The sequence below is a fragment of the Oncorhynchus tshawytscha genome, unplaced genomic scaffold (assembly GCF_018296145.1).
Source record: "Oncorhynchus tshawytscha isolate Ot180627B unplaced genomic scaffold, Otsh_v2.0 Un_contig_4109_pilon_pilon, whole genome shotgun sequence".
In the NCBI taxonomy this organism is placed as follows: domain Eukaryota; kingdom Metazoa; phylum Chordata; class Actinopteri; order Salmoniformes; family Salmonidae; genus Oncorhynchus; species Oncorhynchus tshawytscha.
The window spans coordinates 90,001-110,000 of NW_024609415.1; the positions used below are offsets into that span (position 1 = coordinate 90,001).

Genomic DNA, 20,000 nt, shown 5'->3' on the forward strand with positions numbered 1-20,000 from the left:
ATCTGATAAATGCATGATGTTGAGACGGATTTCTCTTCTTGGAACAAAGACATTGATTACGTCAGGGTAGCCTAGTGGTTAGAGCGTAGAGGCGGCAGGGTAGCCTAGTGGTTAGAGCGTAGAGGCGGCAGGGTAGCCTAGTGGTTAGAGCGTTGGACTAGTAACCGGAAGGTTGCGAGTTCAAACCCCCGAGCTGACAAGGTACAAATCTGTCGTTCTGCCCCTGAACAGGCAGTTAACCCACTGTTCCTAGGCTGTAATTGAAAATAAGAATGTGTTCTTAACTGACTTGTCTAGTTAAATAAAGGTAAAATAAAAAATAAAATTACAACACCATAAAAGTTCACCTTGGGAAACAATACAAAAAGTTATTGAATTGAATTCAGTAGCACTATAAAATGAACCACATGGATGAAACGTGAAGACAACAGAGAGGGACAGCGTATGTAAAAACATTTATTGGTTGAGGACGTATTATAGTTGACATGGCCTTTCTACCAGGCTTGGTGGTTAATATTAACAGTACAGCTTCCTACTTCCTCTACTCTTTAGTCTCAGACATGGAGCTTCAACATTCAACAAAAAAAAAAAAATTGAAATAATCTTTACATTTCCTTGATACACACAGGTGTGTGTGTGACGGTGTGGAATGTGTGTGAGGGTTAAACATGATGAGATGGTCAACTATAACAATATACATGATTAAGATCAGATTATGGACAGAGCAGAGCACAGAGCCAGGTTACTATAGCCTGGGTTACACCCTATGGGCCCTGGTCAACAGGAAGCACACCATATAAGGAACAGGGAACCATTTGGGATTCAGACATTATAGTTAAGCAGACAGCATCACTCCAAATAACCTTAGTCAGCCAATCACATCGCTCTATCCCACCCACAGAATCAAGACTGACTAACTGGCTGGTTCACCAGATGTGATTAAGAAACTAAACATGAGCATCGTATTGGTCCAGACAAACCACATGATCTCAACATGAGGACATCCTACTCCAGATTACCACATTAACAACACATAGGACCAGTTTCCTGGACACAGATTCAGCAGTTTTGGTCCAGTAGGATTCATGTGAGTCCAGGAGGCCAGCCTGTAATTAAGCAATAAGGCACAGCCCCCCTGTAGTGCCAATATACCACAGCTAAGGGTTGTTCTTAGGCACGACGCAGCGTGGAGTGCCTTGACACAGCCCTTAGCCGTGGTATATTAGCCATATAAACCCCCAAGGTGCCTTATTGCTATTAGAAACTGGTTACCAATGTAATTAGAGCAGTAAAAATTAAATGTTTTGTCATACCCGTGGTATACGGTCTGATGTACCATGGCTGTCAGCCAATCAGCATTCAGGGCTTGAACCACCCAGTTTGTAATTCTCTATAAAATGGTGAGTGTCAACATCCAGCTGTATTTTGTCTGTTTTACAGCAGGCTAGTGTTCTCAGGAGAATCCAGCTGAGTTTAAACACAGCATGCTGTTTTCTTCCATAGTGAGTAACATGCCAGGGCCAGGAGCCGCTTCCAGGAGCCGCTTCCAGGAGCCGCTTCCAGGAGCCGCTTCCAGGAGCCGCTTCCAGGAGCCGCTTCCAGGAGCCGCTTCCAGGAGCCGCTTCCAGGAGCCGCTTCCAGGAGCCGCTTCCAGGCCACTCAGTGTGTGGTGTGTTGCTCTCTCCTGCGTCTCTCCCATTACCATGACATTCCTTCACACAGACACTGCCCCACTGACGGCCATCTTTGCTTGTTCCATCGCCATAAGCAACAACAGCCCAGCAGAGAGAAGGAACACAGTGCACATCAAAAATGAAGACATTGTACACGACACTGTGCACATCAAATTAAAAAAAGTGTAATGAACCCAGATGTTTTCAGTCTAATCTAACCTACTCTCTGACAGGATATGTGTAATCTAAAGAGAATATAGTGACATGGAGTTGCATCTCCTCCAGTATGTATGTAAGCGCTGCACATTAGTCTTTGGCATGGTTCAGTATCGGAGAAGCCCATTGGTTGAGCTGACGTTCACGCCAGACCAATAACAGGAGAACAGAAGATCAGGTCAATGCTTCATCGTCGTGGATTAAAAACCTCGTATTTACTTGGTTAAATAACATCCACATACGTTTCCCAGTGACATAAAGAGGGAAATAAAAATAAACACATTAAATCTGAGTCTGAATCGATTTTTTTTAAAACTGTTGAGTTTGAAAGAGATCCACCATATTATCAATTGTAAGACTTTAATTCTTTAAGACTTTAAATTCTTTACGACAGTATTAAGACATCTATAAACGTTCTTCAGGGCTTGAGACTTTTTCAGAGAGGCAGCTGTTCTCATACACTCCTCAGAGTACACTACAGCTGTACCAACCCACCACATCCACCCCAGGAGGTTAACAGACGGCCCTACCGGGACAACCCACCACATCCACCCCAGGAGGTTAACAGACGGCCCTACCAGGACAACCCACCACATCCACCCCAGGAGGTTAACAGACAGCCCTACCAGGACAACCCACCACATCCACCCCAGGAGGTTAACAGACGGCCCTACCAGGACAACCCACCACATCCACCCCAGGAGGTTAACAGAATAACAGACGGCCCTACCAGGACAACCCACCACATCCACCCCAGGAGGTTAACAGACAGCCCTACCAGGACAACCCACCACATCCACCCCAGGAGGTTAACAGACAGCCCTACCAGGACAACCCACCACATCCAACCCCAGGAGGTTAACAGACAGCCCTACCAGGACAACCCACCACATCCACCCCAGGAGGTTAACAGACGGCCCTACCAGGACAACCCACCACATCCACCCCAGGAGGTTAACAGACAGCCCTACCAGGACAACCCACCACATCCACCCCAGGAGGTTAACAGACAGCCCTACCAGGACAACCCACCACATCCACCCCAGGAGGTTAACAGACAGCCCTACCAGGACAACCCACCACATACCCAGGAGGTTAACAGACAGCCCTACCAGGACAACCCACCACATCCACCCCAGGAGGTTAACAGACAGCCCTACCAGGACAACCCACCACATCCACCCCAGGAGGTTAACAGACGGCCCTACCAGGACAACCCACCACATTCACCCCAGGAGGTTAACAGACACCATCACATCAACCTCTCTCTTCCCCCTGTGTAGGAAGCACTGATCAGAACCAAGAGCTTTCAGAACCAAGAGATACAGCAGTCTAGCTAGGGAGGCCTGTCCCGTACCACTGTAGGGGCTGGAGGTCAGGGCCCTATACCACTGTAGGGTTAGAGGTCAGAGGTTAGGATAGTATGTTTAAAACCATGGTTACTTGGTTAGATTACAGTACTGTTCATGTTGCTCTAAACACAGTAAAAACAGAAAATAAATCATTCAGAGAAAATAAAAAAAAAGAAAGCGCCTGAAAAAACTAAACAATAAGATGTACAGCTGTAGTTCTAACAATAGTATAATAAACAATAATAATAATAATAACAACAACGTGTGTATAGATATGTAGGTACTAGAGAGAGCTATTCCAGTTATTTCTCTTCTCCTCAGATAGATGATGTTACCTGCGTCTCAAATGGAACCCTATTCTCTATAGGGCACGATCACAGCCCCTAGGGCTCGGATCAAAAGTAGTGCACTACGTAGGGAACAAGGGTGCCATTTGGGATTCGCAGTCCCCGTCTGGTTGAGGGCGCCTTGCTCCGGGTTTTGGCACAAGACTTAACGTCCACGGTGAGATGAGACCAGGGGATTGGCTGAAAATGTATTCCATACGGCGAGATGAGACGACGGGACAGATCTGGGAGACATGACAGGCTCCGCCCCTTACTGGTCCCCCTCCACTCGCCTCTTGCGGACTGGAGAGAAGACAGGAAGAGGACAAGGAGAAGAGGACAAGGAGGAATTGTACAGTGAGAAACTTGATCAAAACACAGCAAACAACATGGTGATCAAACAATCCTAAAACAGTCCCGTGCTGGTCAGAAGAGACAGAGGAGTCCAACCCTATGATTTTACAGTGCATAGCCTTTTGCTAACAAAGAAGTCAAACCAGCCTTATGCTAACGGATAGTCAAACCAGCCTACGTCAGTCAAACCAGCCCACGTCAGAGTCAAACCAGCCTTATGCTAACGAAGAGGTCAAACCAGCCTTATGCTAACGAAGAGGTCAAACTAGCCTTATGCTAACAGGAAGAAACCAGGGCTTCAGACAGGACAGGAGGAGTCAAACCAGGCCCAGGGCTTCAGACAGGACAAGAAAGAGGCCTTGGGCTTCAGACGGAGAGGTCAAAGGAGCCTCAGTCAAGAGGAGAGAGCCTGGGCTTCAGACAGGACAGGAGGAGAGAGGCCCAGGGCTTCAGACAGGACAAGAGGAGAGAGGCCTTGGGCTTCAGACAGGAGGAGAGGTCAAAGGCCTTGGGCTTCAGTCAAGACAGTAGGAGAGAGGCCCAGGGCTTCAGACAGGACAGTAGGAGACCAGCCCAGGGCTTCAGACAGGACAGGAGGAGAGAGGCCTTGGGCTTCAGACAGGAGGAGAGGAGAGGCCTTGGGCTTCAGTCAAGACAGTAGGAGAGAGGCCCAGGGCTTCAGACAGGACAGAGGAGAGAGGCCCTGGGCTTCAGACAGGACAAGAGGAGAGAGGCCTTGGGCTTCAGACAGGAGGAGAGGAGAGAGGCCTTGGGCTTCAGACAGGACAGGAGGAGAGAGGCCCAGGGCTTCAGACAGGACAGGAGGAGAGAGGCCCAGGGCTTCAGACAGGACAGGAGGAGAGAGGCCCAGGGCTTCAGACAGGACAGGAGGAGAGAGGCCCTGGGCTTCAGACAGGACAGGAGGAGAGAGGCCCAGGGCTTCAGACAGGACAGGAGGAGAGAGGCCCTGGGCTTCAGACAGGACAGGAGGAGAGAGGCCCTGGGCTTCAGACAGGACAGGAGGAGAGAGGCCCTGGGCTTCAGACAGGACAGGAGGAGAGAGGCCCAGGGGTTCAGACAGGACAGGAGGAGAGAGGCCCAGGGCTTCAGACAAGACAGGAGGAGAGAGGCCCAGGGCTTCAGTCAAGACAGAAGAGGAAAGAGGCCCTGGGCTTCAGTCAAGACAGAGGAGAGAGGCCCTGGGCTTCAGACAGGACAGGAGAGAGAGGCCCTGGGCTTCAGACTGGGACAGGAGAGAGGCCCTGGGCTTCAGACAGGACAGGAGGAGAGAGGCCCAGGGCTTCAGACAGGACAGTAGGAGAGAGGCCCAGGGCTTCAGACGGGACAAGAGGAGAGAGGCCCAGGGCTTCCGACAGGACAGGAGGAGAGAGGCCCAGGGCTTCAGACAGGACAGTAGGAGAGAGGCCCAGGGCTTCAGACAGGACAGGAGGAGAGAGGCCCTGGGCTTCAGACAGGACAGTAGGAGAGAGGCCCTGGGCTTCAGACGGGACAAGAGGAGAGAGGCCCTGGGCTTCAGACTGGGACAAGAGGAGAGAGGCCCTGGGCTTCAGACAGGACAGTAGGTTAGAGGAACAATGTCAAGTCGACAGGAAAGAAAGGAGGAAGAGCTCTTTCAACAGGACTAGAAGAAAAGTCCGTCTTCAAGAAGAGAAGCTAAATATACTGTGTTATAGTCCTCAACAAAGCCCTGGGTATAAAACAACATGAACCAAATCCACCCTGTAGTCTGCGTATACCATGGAAACAGCTGGAAATGTGTCTTTGAGATGGTAGAATTATGATATAACACTGTTATAGTAACCCTGTCAGACTGACTGTAGTATAACATACTGTGTTATAGTCAATCTGGCTGTAGTATAATATACTGTGTCAGTCTGACTGTAGTATAATATACTGTGTTATAGTAACCCTGTCAGACTGACTGTAGTATAATATACTGTGTTATAGTCAGTCTGACTGTAGTATAATATACTGTGTTATAGTAACCCTGTCAGTCTGACTGTAGTATAATATACTGTGTTATAGTAACCCTGTCAGTCTGACTGTAGTATAATATACTGTGTTATAGTAACCCTGTCAGTCTGACTGTAGTATAATATACTGTGTTATAGTCAGTCTGACTGTAGTATAATATACTGTGTTATAGTCAGTCTGACTGTAGTATAATATACTGTGTTATAGTAACCCTGTCAGTCTGACTGTAGTATAATATACTGTGTTATAGTCAGTCTGACTGTAGTATAATATACTGTGTTATAGTCAGTCTGACTGTAGTATAATATACTGTGTTATAGTAACCCTGTCAGTCTGACTGTAGTATAATATACTGTGTTATAGTAACCCTGTCAGACTGACTGTAGTATAATATACTGTGTTATAGTAACCCTGTCAGTCTGACTGTAGTATAATATACTGTGTTATAGTAACCATGTCAGTCTGACTGTAGTATAATATACTGTGTTATAGTCAGTCTGACTGTAGTATAATATACTGTGTTATAGTAACCCTGTCAGTCTGACTGTAGTATAATATACTGTGTTATAGTAACCCTGTCAGTCTGACTGTAGTATAATATACTGTGTTATAGTAACCCTGTCAGTCTGACTGTAGTATAATATACTGTGTTATAGTAACCCTGTCAGTCTGACTGTAGTATAATATACTGTGTTATAGTAACCCTGTCAGTCTGACTGTAGTATAATATACTGTGTTATAGTAACCCTGTCAGTCTGACTGTAGTATAATATACTGTGTTATAGTCAGTCTGACTGTAGTATAATATACTGTGTTATAGTCAACCCTGTCAGTCTGACTGTGTAGTCAGTCTGACTGTATAATATACTGTGTTATAGTATAATATACTGTTATAGTCAGTCTGACTGATATGACATCATAAAGGAGTACATATCATACCCTGAACCCAAAAGAGGCCAATCCTAAAAGCTGAGTGATGGTGTGTGTGTGTGTTCTTACTCAGGTCATTGTTCTTGGTGATAGCAGCAGCAGCTCTAGCCCGCGGGCCTTGCTGACAGAAGTGGTAGCCGAACTTCACTATGCTGTTGTTGTCCTCCAGCATCTTAGCCATCTCCATCTCTACTGAAGTCCCCAGCTGCTGCCTCTGTAGAGACACACACACACACACGTCAAGAACCACACACACACACATCAAGAACCACACACACACACTCCGCTTGGTCTGACTCCTGGAGTAGTCAACAGTGCGTCACCGACCAACATTTTTTAGATGCCCTCCTGTTGACCACAATGACAAAATGTAGCCGTTTTAAAGTTATCTTCCTGCAATTCTACACATTTTGCCATGTGGCTGAGAGAACATTTGAATTCTACACATTTTGCCATGTGGCTGAGAGAACATTTGAATCCTACACATTTTGCCATGTACACATTTTGCCTGAGAGAACATTTGAATTCTACACATTTTGCCATGTGGCTGAGAGACATTTTGCCATGTGGCTGAGAGAACATTTGAATCCTACACATTTTGCCATGTGGCTGAGAGAACATTTGAATCCTACACATTTTGCCATGTGGCTGAGAGAACATTTGAATTCTACACATTTTGCCATGTGGCTGAGAGAACATTTGAATTCTACACATTTTGCCATGAACATTTGGCATTTTGCCATGTGGCTGACAGAACATTTGAATCCTACACATTTTGCCATGTGGCTGGCATTTTGCCATGTGGCTGAGAACATTTGAATCCTACACATTTTGCCATGTGGCTGAGAGAACATTTGAATCCTACACCATTTTGCCATGTGGCTGAGAGAACATTTGAATCCTACACATTTTGCCATGTGGCTGAGAGAACATTTGAATCCTACACCATTTTGCCATGTGGCTGAGAACATTTGAACATTTGATGTGGCTGAGAGAACATTTGAACACCATTTTGCCATGTGGCTGAGAGAACATTTGAATCCTACACATTTTGCCATGTGGCTGAGAGAACATTTGAATCCTACACATTTTGCCATGTGGCTGACAGAACATTTGAATCCTACACATTTTGCCATGTGGCTGACAGAACATTTGAATCCTACACATTTTGCCATGTGGCTGACAGAACATTTGAATCCTACACATTTTGCCATGTGGCTGACAGAACATTTGAATTCACACATTTTGCCATGTGGCTGACAGAACATTTGACATTTTGCCATGTCTGACAGAACATTTGAATTTACACATTTTGCCATGTGGCTGACAGAACATTTGAATCCTACACATTTTGCCATGTGGCTGAGAGAACATTTGAATCCTACACATTTTGCCATGTGGCTGACAGAACATTTGAATCCTACACATTTTGCCATGTGGCTGACAGAACATTTGAATCCTACACATTTTGCCATGTGGCTGACAGAACATTTGAATCCTACACATTTTGCCATGTGGCTGACAGAACATTTGAATTCTACACATTTTGCCATGTCTTAAGCAATCTGAGTGACTCAAACGTTGTAACTAAATGACATCACGACAAATGTTTTTGAATTCTAGATTCTCCTGACGTGCTAAATGTTCGGTGACTGTTAGATGATCTTTCTGTGTTTACTTTAGATCTGGTTTTACGTTCCAGCTGAAAACGTTTTACCATCCTGAAAAATTGGACAAAAACCCTGTAGTGAGTTGTGTGTGTGTGTATAGTTAGTGTGATCATGTATGTGTGTATTTAGTGTGTGTATTACCTGGTTGTTTATCTTGATCTCAGTGACAGTGAGTGTGTGTGTGATGTGTGTGTGTGTGTGTGCTACCTGGTTGTCTATCTTGATCTCAGTGAGTGTGTGTGTGCGCGTGTGTATATTTAGTGTGATGTGTGTGTGTGTGTGTGTAACCTGGTTGTCTATCTTGATCTCAGTCAGTGTGTGTGTGTGTGTGTGTGTGTGTGTTACCTGGTTGTCTATCTTGATCTCAGTCAGTGTGTCGTTGTCTCGGAGAGAGTCCACCAGAGCAGCAGCACCAGCGCTGGTGATGAAGTTAGACTCCAGGTTGAGACTCCGCAACGACTTGTTCTCCTTCAGCATCTCACTCATCGCCTGGAAGGGGGGGTAGTTAGGAGTGGGTTGGAGCAAAAACCTGCACACACTTCTTCCCTACCCACAGACAGACAGCCAGCACCCACAGACAGACACCCAGACAGATAGCCAGACACCCACAGACAGACAGACACCCACAGACAGACAGACACCCACAGACAGACAGACATCCACAGACAGACATAGACACCCACAGACAGACAGACACCCACAGACAGACAGACACCAGACAGACAGACACCCAGACAGACAGACACCCACAGACAGACAGACAGACAGACAGACAGACAGACAGACAGACACCCAGACAGACAGACAGGCACCCAGACACCCAAACAGACAGACATCCAGACACCCAGACAGGCACCTACAGACAGACATACAGACAGACAGACATACAGACACCTACAGACAGACAGACAGACACACAGGCACCTACAGACAGAGACAGACAGCCCATAAACACCCACAGACAGACAGACAGAGCACCTACAGACAGACATACAGAGACAGACAGACAGACAGACACCCACAGACAGACAGACAGACAGACACCTACAGACAGACAGACAGACATACAGACAGACACCTACAGACAGACAGACAGACACAGACTACAGACAGACAGACAGACAGCTACAGACAGACACCAGACACTTGCACAGACAGACAGACAGACACCTACAGACAGACAGACAGACACCTACAGACAGACAGACACCTACAGACACCCAGACAGACATATAGACAGACAGACAGACAGACACCCAGACAGACAGACCTACAGACATACAGACATACAGACAGACAGGCACATACAGACAGACATACAGACACCCAGACAGACAGACAGGCACATACAGACAGACATACAGACACCCAGACAGACAGACAGGCACATACAGACAGGCACCTACAGACAGACATACAGACACCCACCACAGCGATGGGGTCGTTGCTCCGTGTGGCGGCGAGGCTGAACTTCTTGACGTGTGTGTTCCTCTCCATGGCCTTGGCAAACTCCTTCAGCGTGGGAATGGGAATGTTCTGGAATACCAGGAAAATACAGGAGAATCACATCTTGTCTCATTGTGTGTGTGTCAGTGAGTTTATATATATATATATATATAAAATGTGTGTGTTTCTGTGTGTCTGCAAGCGTGTGTGCGTGCGTGTGCGCGTGTGTGCGTGTGTCTGCGTGTGTGTGTGTGTGCTGCGTGTGTCTGTGTGTGTGTCTGCGTGTGTGTGTGTGTGTGTGCGCGCGTGTCTGTGCGTGTGTGTGTGTGTGCTGTGTGTGTGTGTCTGCGTGTGTGTGTGTGTGCGTGCGTGTGTGTGTGCGTGTGCGTGTGTCTGCGTGTGCGTGTGTCTGCGTGTGTGTGTCTGCGTGTGTGTGTCTGTGTGTTTGTGTGTGTGTGTGTCTGCGTCTGTGTGTGTGCGTGCGTGTCTGTGTGTGCGTGCGTGCTGTGTGTGTGTGTGTGTGTGCGTGCGTGTGTGTGTCTGCGTGTGCGTGTGTGCGTGTGTGTCTGTCTGTGTGTGTGTGTGTGTGTGTCTGTGTGTGTCTGTGTGTGTGTGTGTGTGTGTGTGTCTGTGTGTGTGTCTGTGTGTCTGTCTGTGTCTGTGTGTGTGTGTGTGTGTGTGTCTGTGTCTGCGTGTGCGTCTGTGTGTGTGTGTACCTTGATGTTGTTGAGGTTAACCTCCGTCAGCGCAGCGTCGTTGTTTTTTATCCTCTGCAGAGTGTCGTCTACGTTAGTGGGGTTGGGAGGCTCATCAAACACGGGGTTCATCTTCTCCCCCTTCACCACGTCTGAAATATATTCATCTGTATCCATCACACCTCATTTATATAGGAGGCCTGGTCACCAAACAACCAGGTGGAACCTAGAGCCAATATAACCCTGGTTATGTTGGGGTTAGTAGTGTAGCGGTTACATGGTGGTAACTGTGTTTACGTTGAGGTTACATTGAGGTTACGTTGTGGTTACATTGTGGTTATGTTGGGGTTAGTAGTGTAGCGGTCACATGGGAGACCAGATGCTGCTGGAAGTGGTGTTGGAGGGCCAGTAGGAGGCACTCTTTCCTCTGGTCTAAAAAATATCCCAATCCCCCAGGGCAGTGATTGGGGACACTGCCCTGTGTAGGGTGCTGTCTTTCGGATGGGACGTTAAACGGGTGTCCTGACTGAGGTCATTAAAGATCCCATGGCACTTATCGTAAGAGTAGGGGTGTTAACCCCGGTGTCCTGGCTAAATTCCCAATCTGGCCCTCAAACCATCACGGTCACCTAATAATCCCCAGTTTACAATTGGCTCATTAATCCCCCTCCTCTCCCCTGTAACTGTTCCCCAGGTCGTTGCTGCAAATGAGAACGTGTTCTCAGTCAACTTTACCTGGTAAAATAACGGATAAATAAATAAATAAATAAAAATAAAACATGGTGGTAACTGTGTTTACGTTGAGGTTACATTGAGGTTGTGTTGTGGTTACGTTGTGGTTACGTTGTGGTTACATTGTGGTTGTGTTGTGGTTACATTGTAGTTGTGTTGTGGTTACATTGTGGTTGTGTTGTGGTTACATTGTGGTTGTGTTGTGGTTACATTGTGGTTGTGTTGTGGTTACATTGTGGTTGTGTTGTGGTTACATTGTGGTTGTGTTGTGGTTACATTGTGGTTGTGTTATGGTTACATTGTGGTTGTGGTTACATTGTGGTTGTGTTGTGGTTACATTGTGGTTGTGTTGTGGTTACATTGTGGTTGTGTTGTGGTTACATTGTGGTTGTGTTGTGGTTACATTGTGGTTGTGTTATGGTTGTGTTGTGGTTACATTGTGGTTGTGTTGTGGTTACATTGTGGTTGTGTTGTGGTTACATTGTGGTTGTGTTGTGGTTACATTGTGGTTGTGTTGTGGTTACATTGTGGTTTGTGGTTGTGTTGTGGTTACATTGTGGTTGTGTTGTGGTTACATTGTGGTTGTGTTGTGGTTACATTGTGGTTGTGTGGTTGTGTTTACATTGTGGTTGTGGTTACATTGTGGTTGTGTTGTGGTTACATTGTGGTTGTGTTGTGATTACATTGTGGTTGTGTTGTGGTTACATTGTGGTTGTGTTGTGGTTACATTGTGGTTGTGTTGTGGTTACATTGTGGTTGTGTTGTGGTTACATTGTGGTTACGTTGTGGTTGTGGTTACATTGTGGTTGTGTTATGGTTACATTGTGGTTACGTTGTGGTTACATTGTGGTTGTGTTGTGGTTACATTGTGGTTGTGTTGTGGTTACATTGTGGTTGTGTTGTGGTTACATTGTGGTTGTGTTGTGGCTACATTGTGGTTGTGTTATGGTTACATTGTGGTTGTGTTGTGGCTACATTGTGGTTGTGTTATGGTTACATTGTGGTTGTGTTATGGTTACATTGTGGTTGTGTACTCACTGTTGTATCCTCCGTCTTTACTGCTGGTTCCATCGTAGCTCTGGGTGCTGGTCACCAGGGTATGGACACCTAGGATGGCTGTGGACAAACACACAACAACAGACTTAGTGTGTGTGTACCATGGGACAAGCCTGGCTGACAGTGTGTATGAAAGACTCCTGTATTTAGCATTTAGCTGTGCTTGGAGAGACTGGAGACAGTAAGATACACAGATCCTTCTAACGCAGAGAGAGCGAGAGCGAGGCTGTGTCTCTCTGTCCCTAAGAAGACAGCCTACCTACCCCCTCCCCCTTACCTGCCAGGTCACAGAGTTCAGTGTCGGTAGCACTGGACAGGGCCTCTTCTAGTTCCGGGTCAAGGGTCGTTACGTCTTCCTGACGAGACTCGATGGGCCGCTGCTTGGGAACAAATGCCTTGCCTACAGAGAGAGGCAGAGCGAGAGGGAAGATATGGGAGAGAGAGAGAGGAGATGGGAGAGAGGGAAAGGGAGAGAGAGAGAGAGAGAGAGAGGAGATGGGAGAGAGGGAAAGGGAGAGAGAGAGAGGAGATGGGAGAGAGGGAAAGGGAGAGAAGAGTGAGAACCTGACTAGGCAGATGTATCCAACTTCCTGTTGACCCTCTGGTCTCTTCTGTACAGGTCATTCCCCAGCTGACACAGGAAGGACCACAATGCACTGCAGAAGCGAAGGCGGTCAGCCAGAGAACCACTGTTTATTTTTCCTGTCCAGAGAGACAGATAAACAATCACCCCTGCTAATAAACTCATCAATATAGTCAATACCGAATATGAAACAACAACCAATAAGTTAGTAGTAGCTGGAGTTGAAAGGGAGTCAGATGAACTCACTGATATCATTTTTATGTCTCCGCGTGCAGTTTAAAGGAAGTTGCTAACTAGCGTTAGCACAATGACTGGAAGTCTATGAGTATCTGTCTATGAGTATCGCCCTTTTTTTCTCCTCCCATCCTCAGCAGTGGTTCAAAAACTACTTGGGATGTTAAAATGCTTTCAGGGTAAACTAAAACTACTAAACCAAATACAAAATGGATGTATATATATATATATATTTTTTTTAAATAGCCTATAACGAGGACTTCCAATTACCAAAATAAAAGCTAGACAATCAGACAGTCATTGAATTTGTTAATATGTTTGGAGCATAAGAACACAACATTAGCCATGTCAAAATGCGTAGAATTGTAGGAAATTAGCTTTAAAACCACTAAATGTTTTCTTGACCGCGAAGATGGAAGCCTCAAATATTCTTGCCCAGGGCCCTGGACAGAACTCAGCTGTACAGACGCTCCTTTTTTTTTTTCTCGCTCTCTCTCTCTCTCTCATTCTACCACCCTTTCTCACCCCAATTTCATCATATCCAATTCTTGATCTTGTCTCATTGAAACTTCCCAACTGGCTTGGGAAAGGCAAAGGTTGATTCAAGCGTCCTCCGAAACATGACTTGCCAAAATGAGCTTCCAAACATCTGTCAGCTTAACCCAGCCGCACCAATGTGTCGGAGGAAACACCATCCAACTGACAATCAAAGTCAGCCTGCAGGTGCCCGGCCTGCCATAAGGAGTCGCTAGAGCACGATAAGCCATCTAAAGTCCCCCCCCGGTCAAACCCTCCACTAACCCGGACAACGCTGGGCCTATGGGACTCCTGGTCACAGTCAGTTGTGACACAGCCTGGGATCAAACCCGGGTCTGTAGTGACACCTCAAACATTCCCTTAGACCACTGCACCACTCGGGAGCCCCCAAGACCCTTTTTGCTCCAGAAACAAACTCTGCATTGTTACAAATAATGTCATAATAACACTCAATGCATAAAGAAATGGTGCCAATAGCCCATTCTCAAATCTACATTCAGTTAGATGTTTTGAAGAAGGGTTTTATTGATCTATTTTCTACTTATCTTTGGTCTGTGTATATTTTTTCACCACATCTAGCCATAGGATGAAGGGGAAATGTTTACAGTTTTTAATATGATATCTGAGTGAGACGAACTACCAAAAATCTAAATGGTACAGCGTGTCCTCCGGCCGGTAAGTCAACCGTGATAACAAGTTTAGATAGCTGCCCGCAAAACTAACTTAGCAGCCTAAACATGTGTGTTTGCTGACATGGGCTAATTGACTGACTATCAGTGAATGACATAAGCAGGAAAAACTGCTTATGCACAACCAAATTTAGAAATTGCAACTTGTGTATTCTACTTATCTAACTGTCAACAGTAAGTTGAGACCCCGACGGGGGGGTGGGATTGATCTGCCAGTTGCCCATCCCTGCTTTAGAGTCTAGAGTTGCGAAACCTGAGTAACTTTCCCAAAATCCCACTTAAAAGATTCCAGGATTCAGGACCCATCTAGTGTTGAACCCAGGGGAGATTCAGGACCCTACTAGTGTTGAACCCAGGGGAGATACAGGACCCTACTAGTGTTGAACCCAGGGGAGATACAGGACCCTACTAGTGTTGAACCCAGTGGGAGATCAGGACCCTACTAGTGTTGAACCCAGGGGAGATTCAGGACCCTGCTAGTGTTGAACCCAGGGGAGATTCAGGACCCTGCTAGTGTTGAACCCAGGGGAGATTCAGGACCCTACTAGTGTTGAACCCAGGGGAGATTCAGGACCCTACTAGTGTTGAACCCAGGGAGATTCAGGACCCTACTAGTGTTGAACCCAGGGGAGATTCAGGACCCTACTAGTGTTGAACCCAGGGAGATTCAGGACCCTACTAGTGTTGAACCCAGGGGAGATTCAGGACCCTACTAGTGTTGAACCCAGGGGAGATTCAGGACCCTACTAGTGTTGAACCCAGGGAGATTCAGGAACCTACTAGTGTTGAACCCAGGGGAGATTCAGGACCCTACTAGTGTTGAACCCAGGGAGATTCAGAACCCTACTAGTGTTGAACCCAGGGGGAGATTCAGGGAGACCCTACTAGTGTTGAACCCAGGGGAGATTCAGGACCCTACTAGTGTTGAACCCAGGGAGATTCAGGACTCTACTAGTGTTGAACCCAGGGGAGATTCAGGACCCTACTAGTGTTGAACCCAGGGGGGAGATTCAGGACCCTACTAGTGTTGAACCCAGGGGAGATTCAGGACCCTACTAGTGTTGAACCCAGGGGAGATTCAGGACCCTAGTAGTGTTGAACCCAGGGGAGATTCAGGACCCTACTAGTGTTGAACCCAGGGGAGATTCAGGACCCTACTAGTGTTGAACCCAGGGGAGATTCAGGACCCTACTAGTGTTGAACCCAGGGGGGACCCTGCTAGTGTTGAACCCAGGGGAGAGGACCCTCAGTGTTGAACCCAGGGGAGATTCAGGACTAGTGTTGAACCCAGGGGAGGGAGATTCAGGACCCTACTAGTGTTGAACCCAGGGGAGATTCAGGACCCTACTAGTGTTGAACCCAGGGGAGATTCAGGACCCTACTAGTGTTGAACCCAGGGGAGATTCAGGACCATACTAGTGTTGAACCCAGGGAGATTCAGGACCATACTAGTGTTGAACCCAGGGGAGATTCAGGACCCATCTAGTGTTAAATCCCCGGGGCTGCATTCGGTCTTCAACGAGGTCCGCAATGAAAATTGGTTATATTTCCTTACCATCAAAATTGGCAAAAAAGAAAGAAAGATCCTCTATCATTTTGGGGGAATTTGATGCTCCTTGACTGTCTCATTCTGGTGTTTATCAGAGTTGGACACAGTCAAACTGTATGACTCTATGTCCATTATTAGTTGTACAGGTTCGATTTGGTTTGAGTCATATTAAAGTATATTGAGTTTGTTTCCCCAACAGAAACAACATTTAGTGTATTTATTTTTGTTGTACTCAAACCCACGCCGAGGGACGGATTGGCCGGATCCAGCCCGCGGGTCGTATGTTTGACACCCCTGCTCCAACCCTTCCTATCTGGACGGGTTATATTGTTCCTCTAGGAAGCACATCGACTGCTTAGCCCTGACTGTCCGCGTGTGTGTGTGTGTGTGTGTGTGTGTGTGTTCCAGTCTGTAATTGTATAATACAGCTATCATTATTCTCAATTGTGTCTATTTGAACTAACACTACATTAGTCAATGTTTCATGCACACACACACACACACACACACACACACACACACACACACACACACACACACACACACACACACACACACACACACACACACACACACACACACACACACACACACAGTATTCTATTTCCCATGACACACATTTTCCGTGCTCTCACTCTCTCTGCCTGCATATCTATACACCAGTCTGTAATTACTGTACCTAGGAATGACATCACCACCAGCGAACCAGAGCACACACCCCAGAACCCATATCTTACCGATGAACACACACAAGACATTTCCATTACTCATGTACTTGTCTTGTTTAGTTCATTTTCTCTGAGCTGTGTTTGAGATTGATGTCATGATGTTTCTGCTCTGGGGTCTCTGGAGGTCGTTTTATCCATAATGCTAACTCCTAGCGGCTAACGTATATTAGCTGCTCCAACTCATTCTGAGGTTGTTTTATCCATAACGCTAACTCCTAGCGGCTAACGTATATTAGCTGCTCCAACTCATTCTGAGGTTGTTTTATCCATAACGCTAACTCCTAGCGGCTAACGTATATTAGCTGCTCCAATTCGTTCTGAGGTTGTTTTATCCATAACGCTAACTCCTAGCGGCTAACGTATATTAGCTGCTCCAACTCATTCTGAGGTTGTTTTATCCATAACGCTAACTCCTAGCGGCTAACGTATATTAGCTGCTCCAACTCATTCTGAGGTTGTTTTATCCATAACGCTAACTCCTAGCGGCTAATGTGTGTCTACTACAACGGTCTTTAGAGAACACACCAACAGAGCCAGAGACAAGACACACAGAGAGAGATCAAGGGCTAGTAAAGTGTGTTCTACTGCAGGATGGACTGTATCTAAGTGGTACAGTGTGTTCTACTGCAGGATGGACTGTATCTAAGTGGTACAGTGTGTTCTACTGCAGGATGGACTGTATCTAAGTGGTACAGTGTGTTCTATTGCAGGATGGACTGTATCTAAGTGGTACAGTGTGTTCTACTGCAGGATGGACGGACTGTATCTAAGTGGTACAGTGTGTTCTACTGCAGGATGGACGGACTGTATCTAAGTGGTACAGTGTGTTCTACTGCAGGATGGACGGACTGTATCTAAGTGGTACAGTGTGTTCTACTGCAGGATGGACGGACTGTATCTAAGTGGTACAGTGTGTTCTACTGCAGGATGGACGGACTGTATCTAAGTGGTACAGTGTGTTCTACTGCAGGATGGACGGACTGTATCTAAGTGGTACAGTGTGTTCTACTGCAGGATGGACGGACTGTATCTAAGTGGTACAGTGTGTTCTACTGCAGGATGGACGGACTGTATCTAAGTGGTACAGTGTGTTCTACTGCAGGATGGACGGACTGTATCTAAGTGGTACAGTGTGTTCTACTGCAGGATGGACTGTATCTAAGTGGTACAGTGTGTTCTACTGCAGGATGGACTGTATCTAAGTGGTACAGTGTGTTCTACTGCAGGATGGACGGACTGTATCTAAGTGGTACAGTGTGTTCTACTGCAGGATGGACGGACTGTATCTAAGTGGTACAGTGTGTTCTACTGCAGGATGGACTGTATCTAAGTGGTACAGTGTGTTCTACTGCAGGATGGACTGTATCTAAGTGGTACAGTGTGTTCTACTGCAGGATGGACTGTATCTAAGTGGTACAGTGTGTTCTACTGCAGGATGGACTGTATCTAAGTGGTACAGTGTGTTCTACTGCAGGATGGACTGTATCTAAGTGGTACAGTGTGTTCTACTGCAGGATGGACTGTATCTAAGTGGTACAGTGTGTTCTACTGCAGGATGGACTGTATCTAAGTGGTACAGTGTGTTCTACTGCAGGATGGACTGTATCTAAGCGGTACAGTGTGTTCTACTGCAGGATGGACTGTATCTAAGCGGTACAGTGTGTTCTACTGCAGGATGGACTGTATCTAAGTGGTACAGTGTGTTCTACTGCAGGATAGACTGTATCTAAGTGGTACAGTGTGTTCTACTGCAGGATGGACGGACTGTATCTAAGTGGTACAGTGTGTTCTACTACAGGATGGACTGACTGTATCTAAGTGGTACAGTGTGTTCTACTACAGGATGGACTGACTGTATCTAAGTGGTACAGTGTGTTCTACTGCAGGATGGACTGTATCTAAGTGGTACAGTGTGTTCTACTGCAGGATGGACTGTATCTAAGTGGTACAGTGTGTTCTACTGCAGGATGGACTGTATCTAAGTGGTACAGTGTGTTCTACTGCAGGATGGACTGTATCTACTGCAGGTGGTACAGTGTGTTCTACTACAGGATGGACTGTATCTAAGTGGTACAGTGTGTTCTACTGCAGGATGGACTGTATCTAAGTGGTACAGTGTGTTCTACTGCAGGATGGACTGTATCTAAGTGGGTGTGTTCTACTGCAGGATGGACTGTATCTAAGTGGTACAGTGTGTTCTACTGCAGGATGGACTGTATCTAAGTGGGTGTGTTCTACTGCAGGATGGACTGTATCTAAGTGGTACAGTGTGTTCTACTGCAGGATGGACTGTATCTAAGTGGGTGTGTTCTACTGCAGGATGGACTGTATCTAAGTGGTACAGTGTGTTCTACTACAGGATGGACTGTATCTAAGTGGTACAGTGTGTTCTACTGCAGGATGGACTGTATCTAAGTGGTACAGTGTGTTCTACTACAGGATGGACTGTATCTAAGTGGTACAGTGTGTTCTACTGCAGGATGGACTGTATCTAAGTGGTACAGTGTGTTCTACTGCAGGATGGACTGTATCTAAGTGGTACAGTGTGTTCTACTCTGCTCTCTCTGGTTGCTGCTATTTCTGTCTGTCCTGTGTACCGTCTACCCATGAACCCTTCTGCTTTGTCTTGGTTTGTGTGCGTGTGTGTGTGAGAGAGACAGAGAGCCGACATCTTTACATAACACAGCTGGAGATCTTCATCAGACTGAGGAGACAAGACCGTCTGCATCTCTCGCTCGTCTCGCTCTCTTTTCTCCCTCCCTCCCCGTCTCTCTCCCTCCTTCAGTCGGGCCCGGAGGCATTGCCATGGAAACCCAGCAGCAGCAGAAGGACAGAGACAGGAAGTCACAGAACAGAGAGTAAAGTCTAAACTCCTCTATGCTGCTGCTGCTGCTGGGGGCAACTAACTTGTTGGCCAGAGGTTACAACACACAGCTACATACAGAGGCTGCTATTCTCCCCAACACCATCAGCACGTAATCCTTTACAGTTAACAGTCAACAGTCAACAGTCACCAGTCAACAGTCACCAGTCAACAGTCAACAGTCAACAGTCAACAGTCACCAGTCTCCAGTCACCAGTCAACAGTCACCAGTCAACAGTCACCAGTCAACAGTTACCAGTCAACAGTTACCAGTCAACAGTCACCAGTTACCAGTCAACAGTTACCAGTCAACAGTTACCAGTCAACAGTTACCAGTCAACAGTCACCAGTCAACAGTCACCAGTCAACAGT

At 46.6% G+C, this 20,000-nt stretch overlaps 1 protein-coding gene and 1 long non-coding RNA gene across 4 annotated transcripts in view; one reads left to right on the forward strand and one right to left on the reverse strand.

Moving 5' to 3' along the window:
* Nucleotides 1–1,243: 1,243 nt before the first annotated feature.
* On the forward strand, nt 1,244–2,949 carry LOC121844753. 2 transcript variants are annotated; one of them, XR_006082158.1, is made up of 2 exons: nt 1,244–2,593; nt 2,795–2,949. It is a non-coding gene; the product is annotated as an uncharacterized LOC121844753 (long non-coding RNA). The 2 variants fall into 2 exon arrangements; XR_006082159.1 differs by lacking the exon at nt 2,795–2,949 and adding an exon at nt 2,650–2,702.
* Nucleotides 2,950–3,452: 503 nt separating this feature from the next.
* The window catches only part of tmod2 (tropomodulin 2), a 60,698-nt gene continuing 44,150 nt past the window's right edge, over nt 3,453–20,000 (reverse strand). For both annotated transcript variants that reach the window (XM_042315201.1, XM_042315202.1), the window contains exons 4-10: nt 12,723–12,845; nt 12,428–12,505; nt 10,679–10,809; nt 9,945–10,052; nt 8,862–9,005; nt 6,916–7,060; nt 3,453–3,870 (exon numbers count right to left, since the gene is read on the reverse strand). In XM_042315201.1, the coding sequence (XP_042171135.1) occupies nt 3,839–3,870; nt 6,916–7,060; nt 8,862–9,005; nt 9,945–10,052; nt 10,679–10,809; nt 12,428–12,505; nt 12,723–12,845 (761 nt within the window). In that variant the 3' untranslated portion in view covers nt 3,453–3,838. The remainder of the gene's footprint in view (nt 3,871–6,915; nt 7,061–8,861; nt 9,006–9,944; nt 10,053–10,678; nt 10,810–12,427; nt 12,506–12,722; nt 12,846–20,000) is intronic.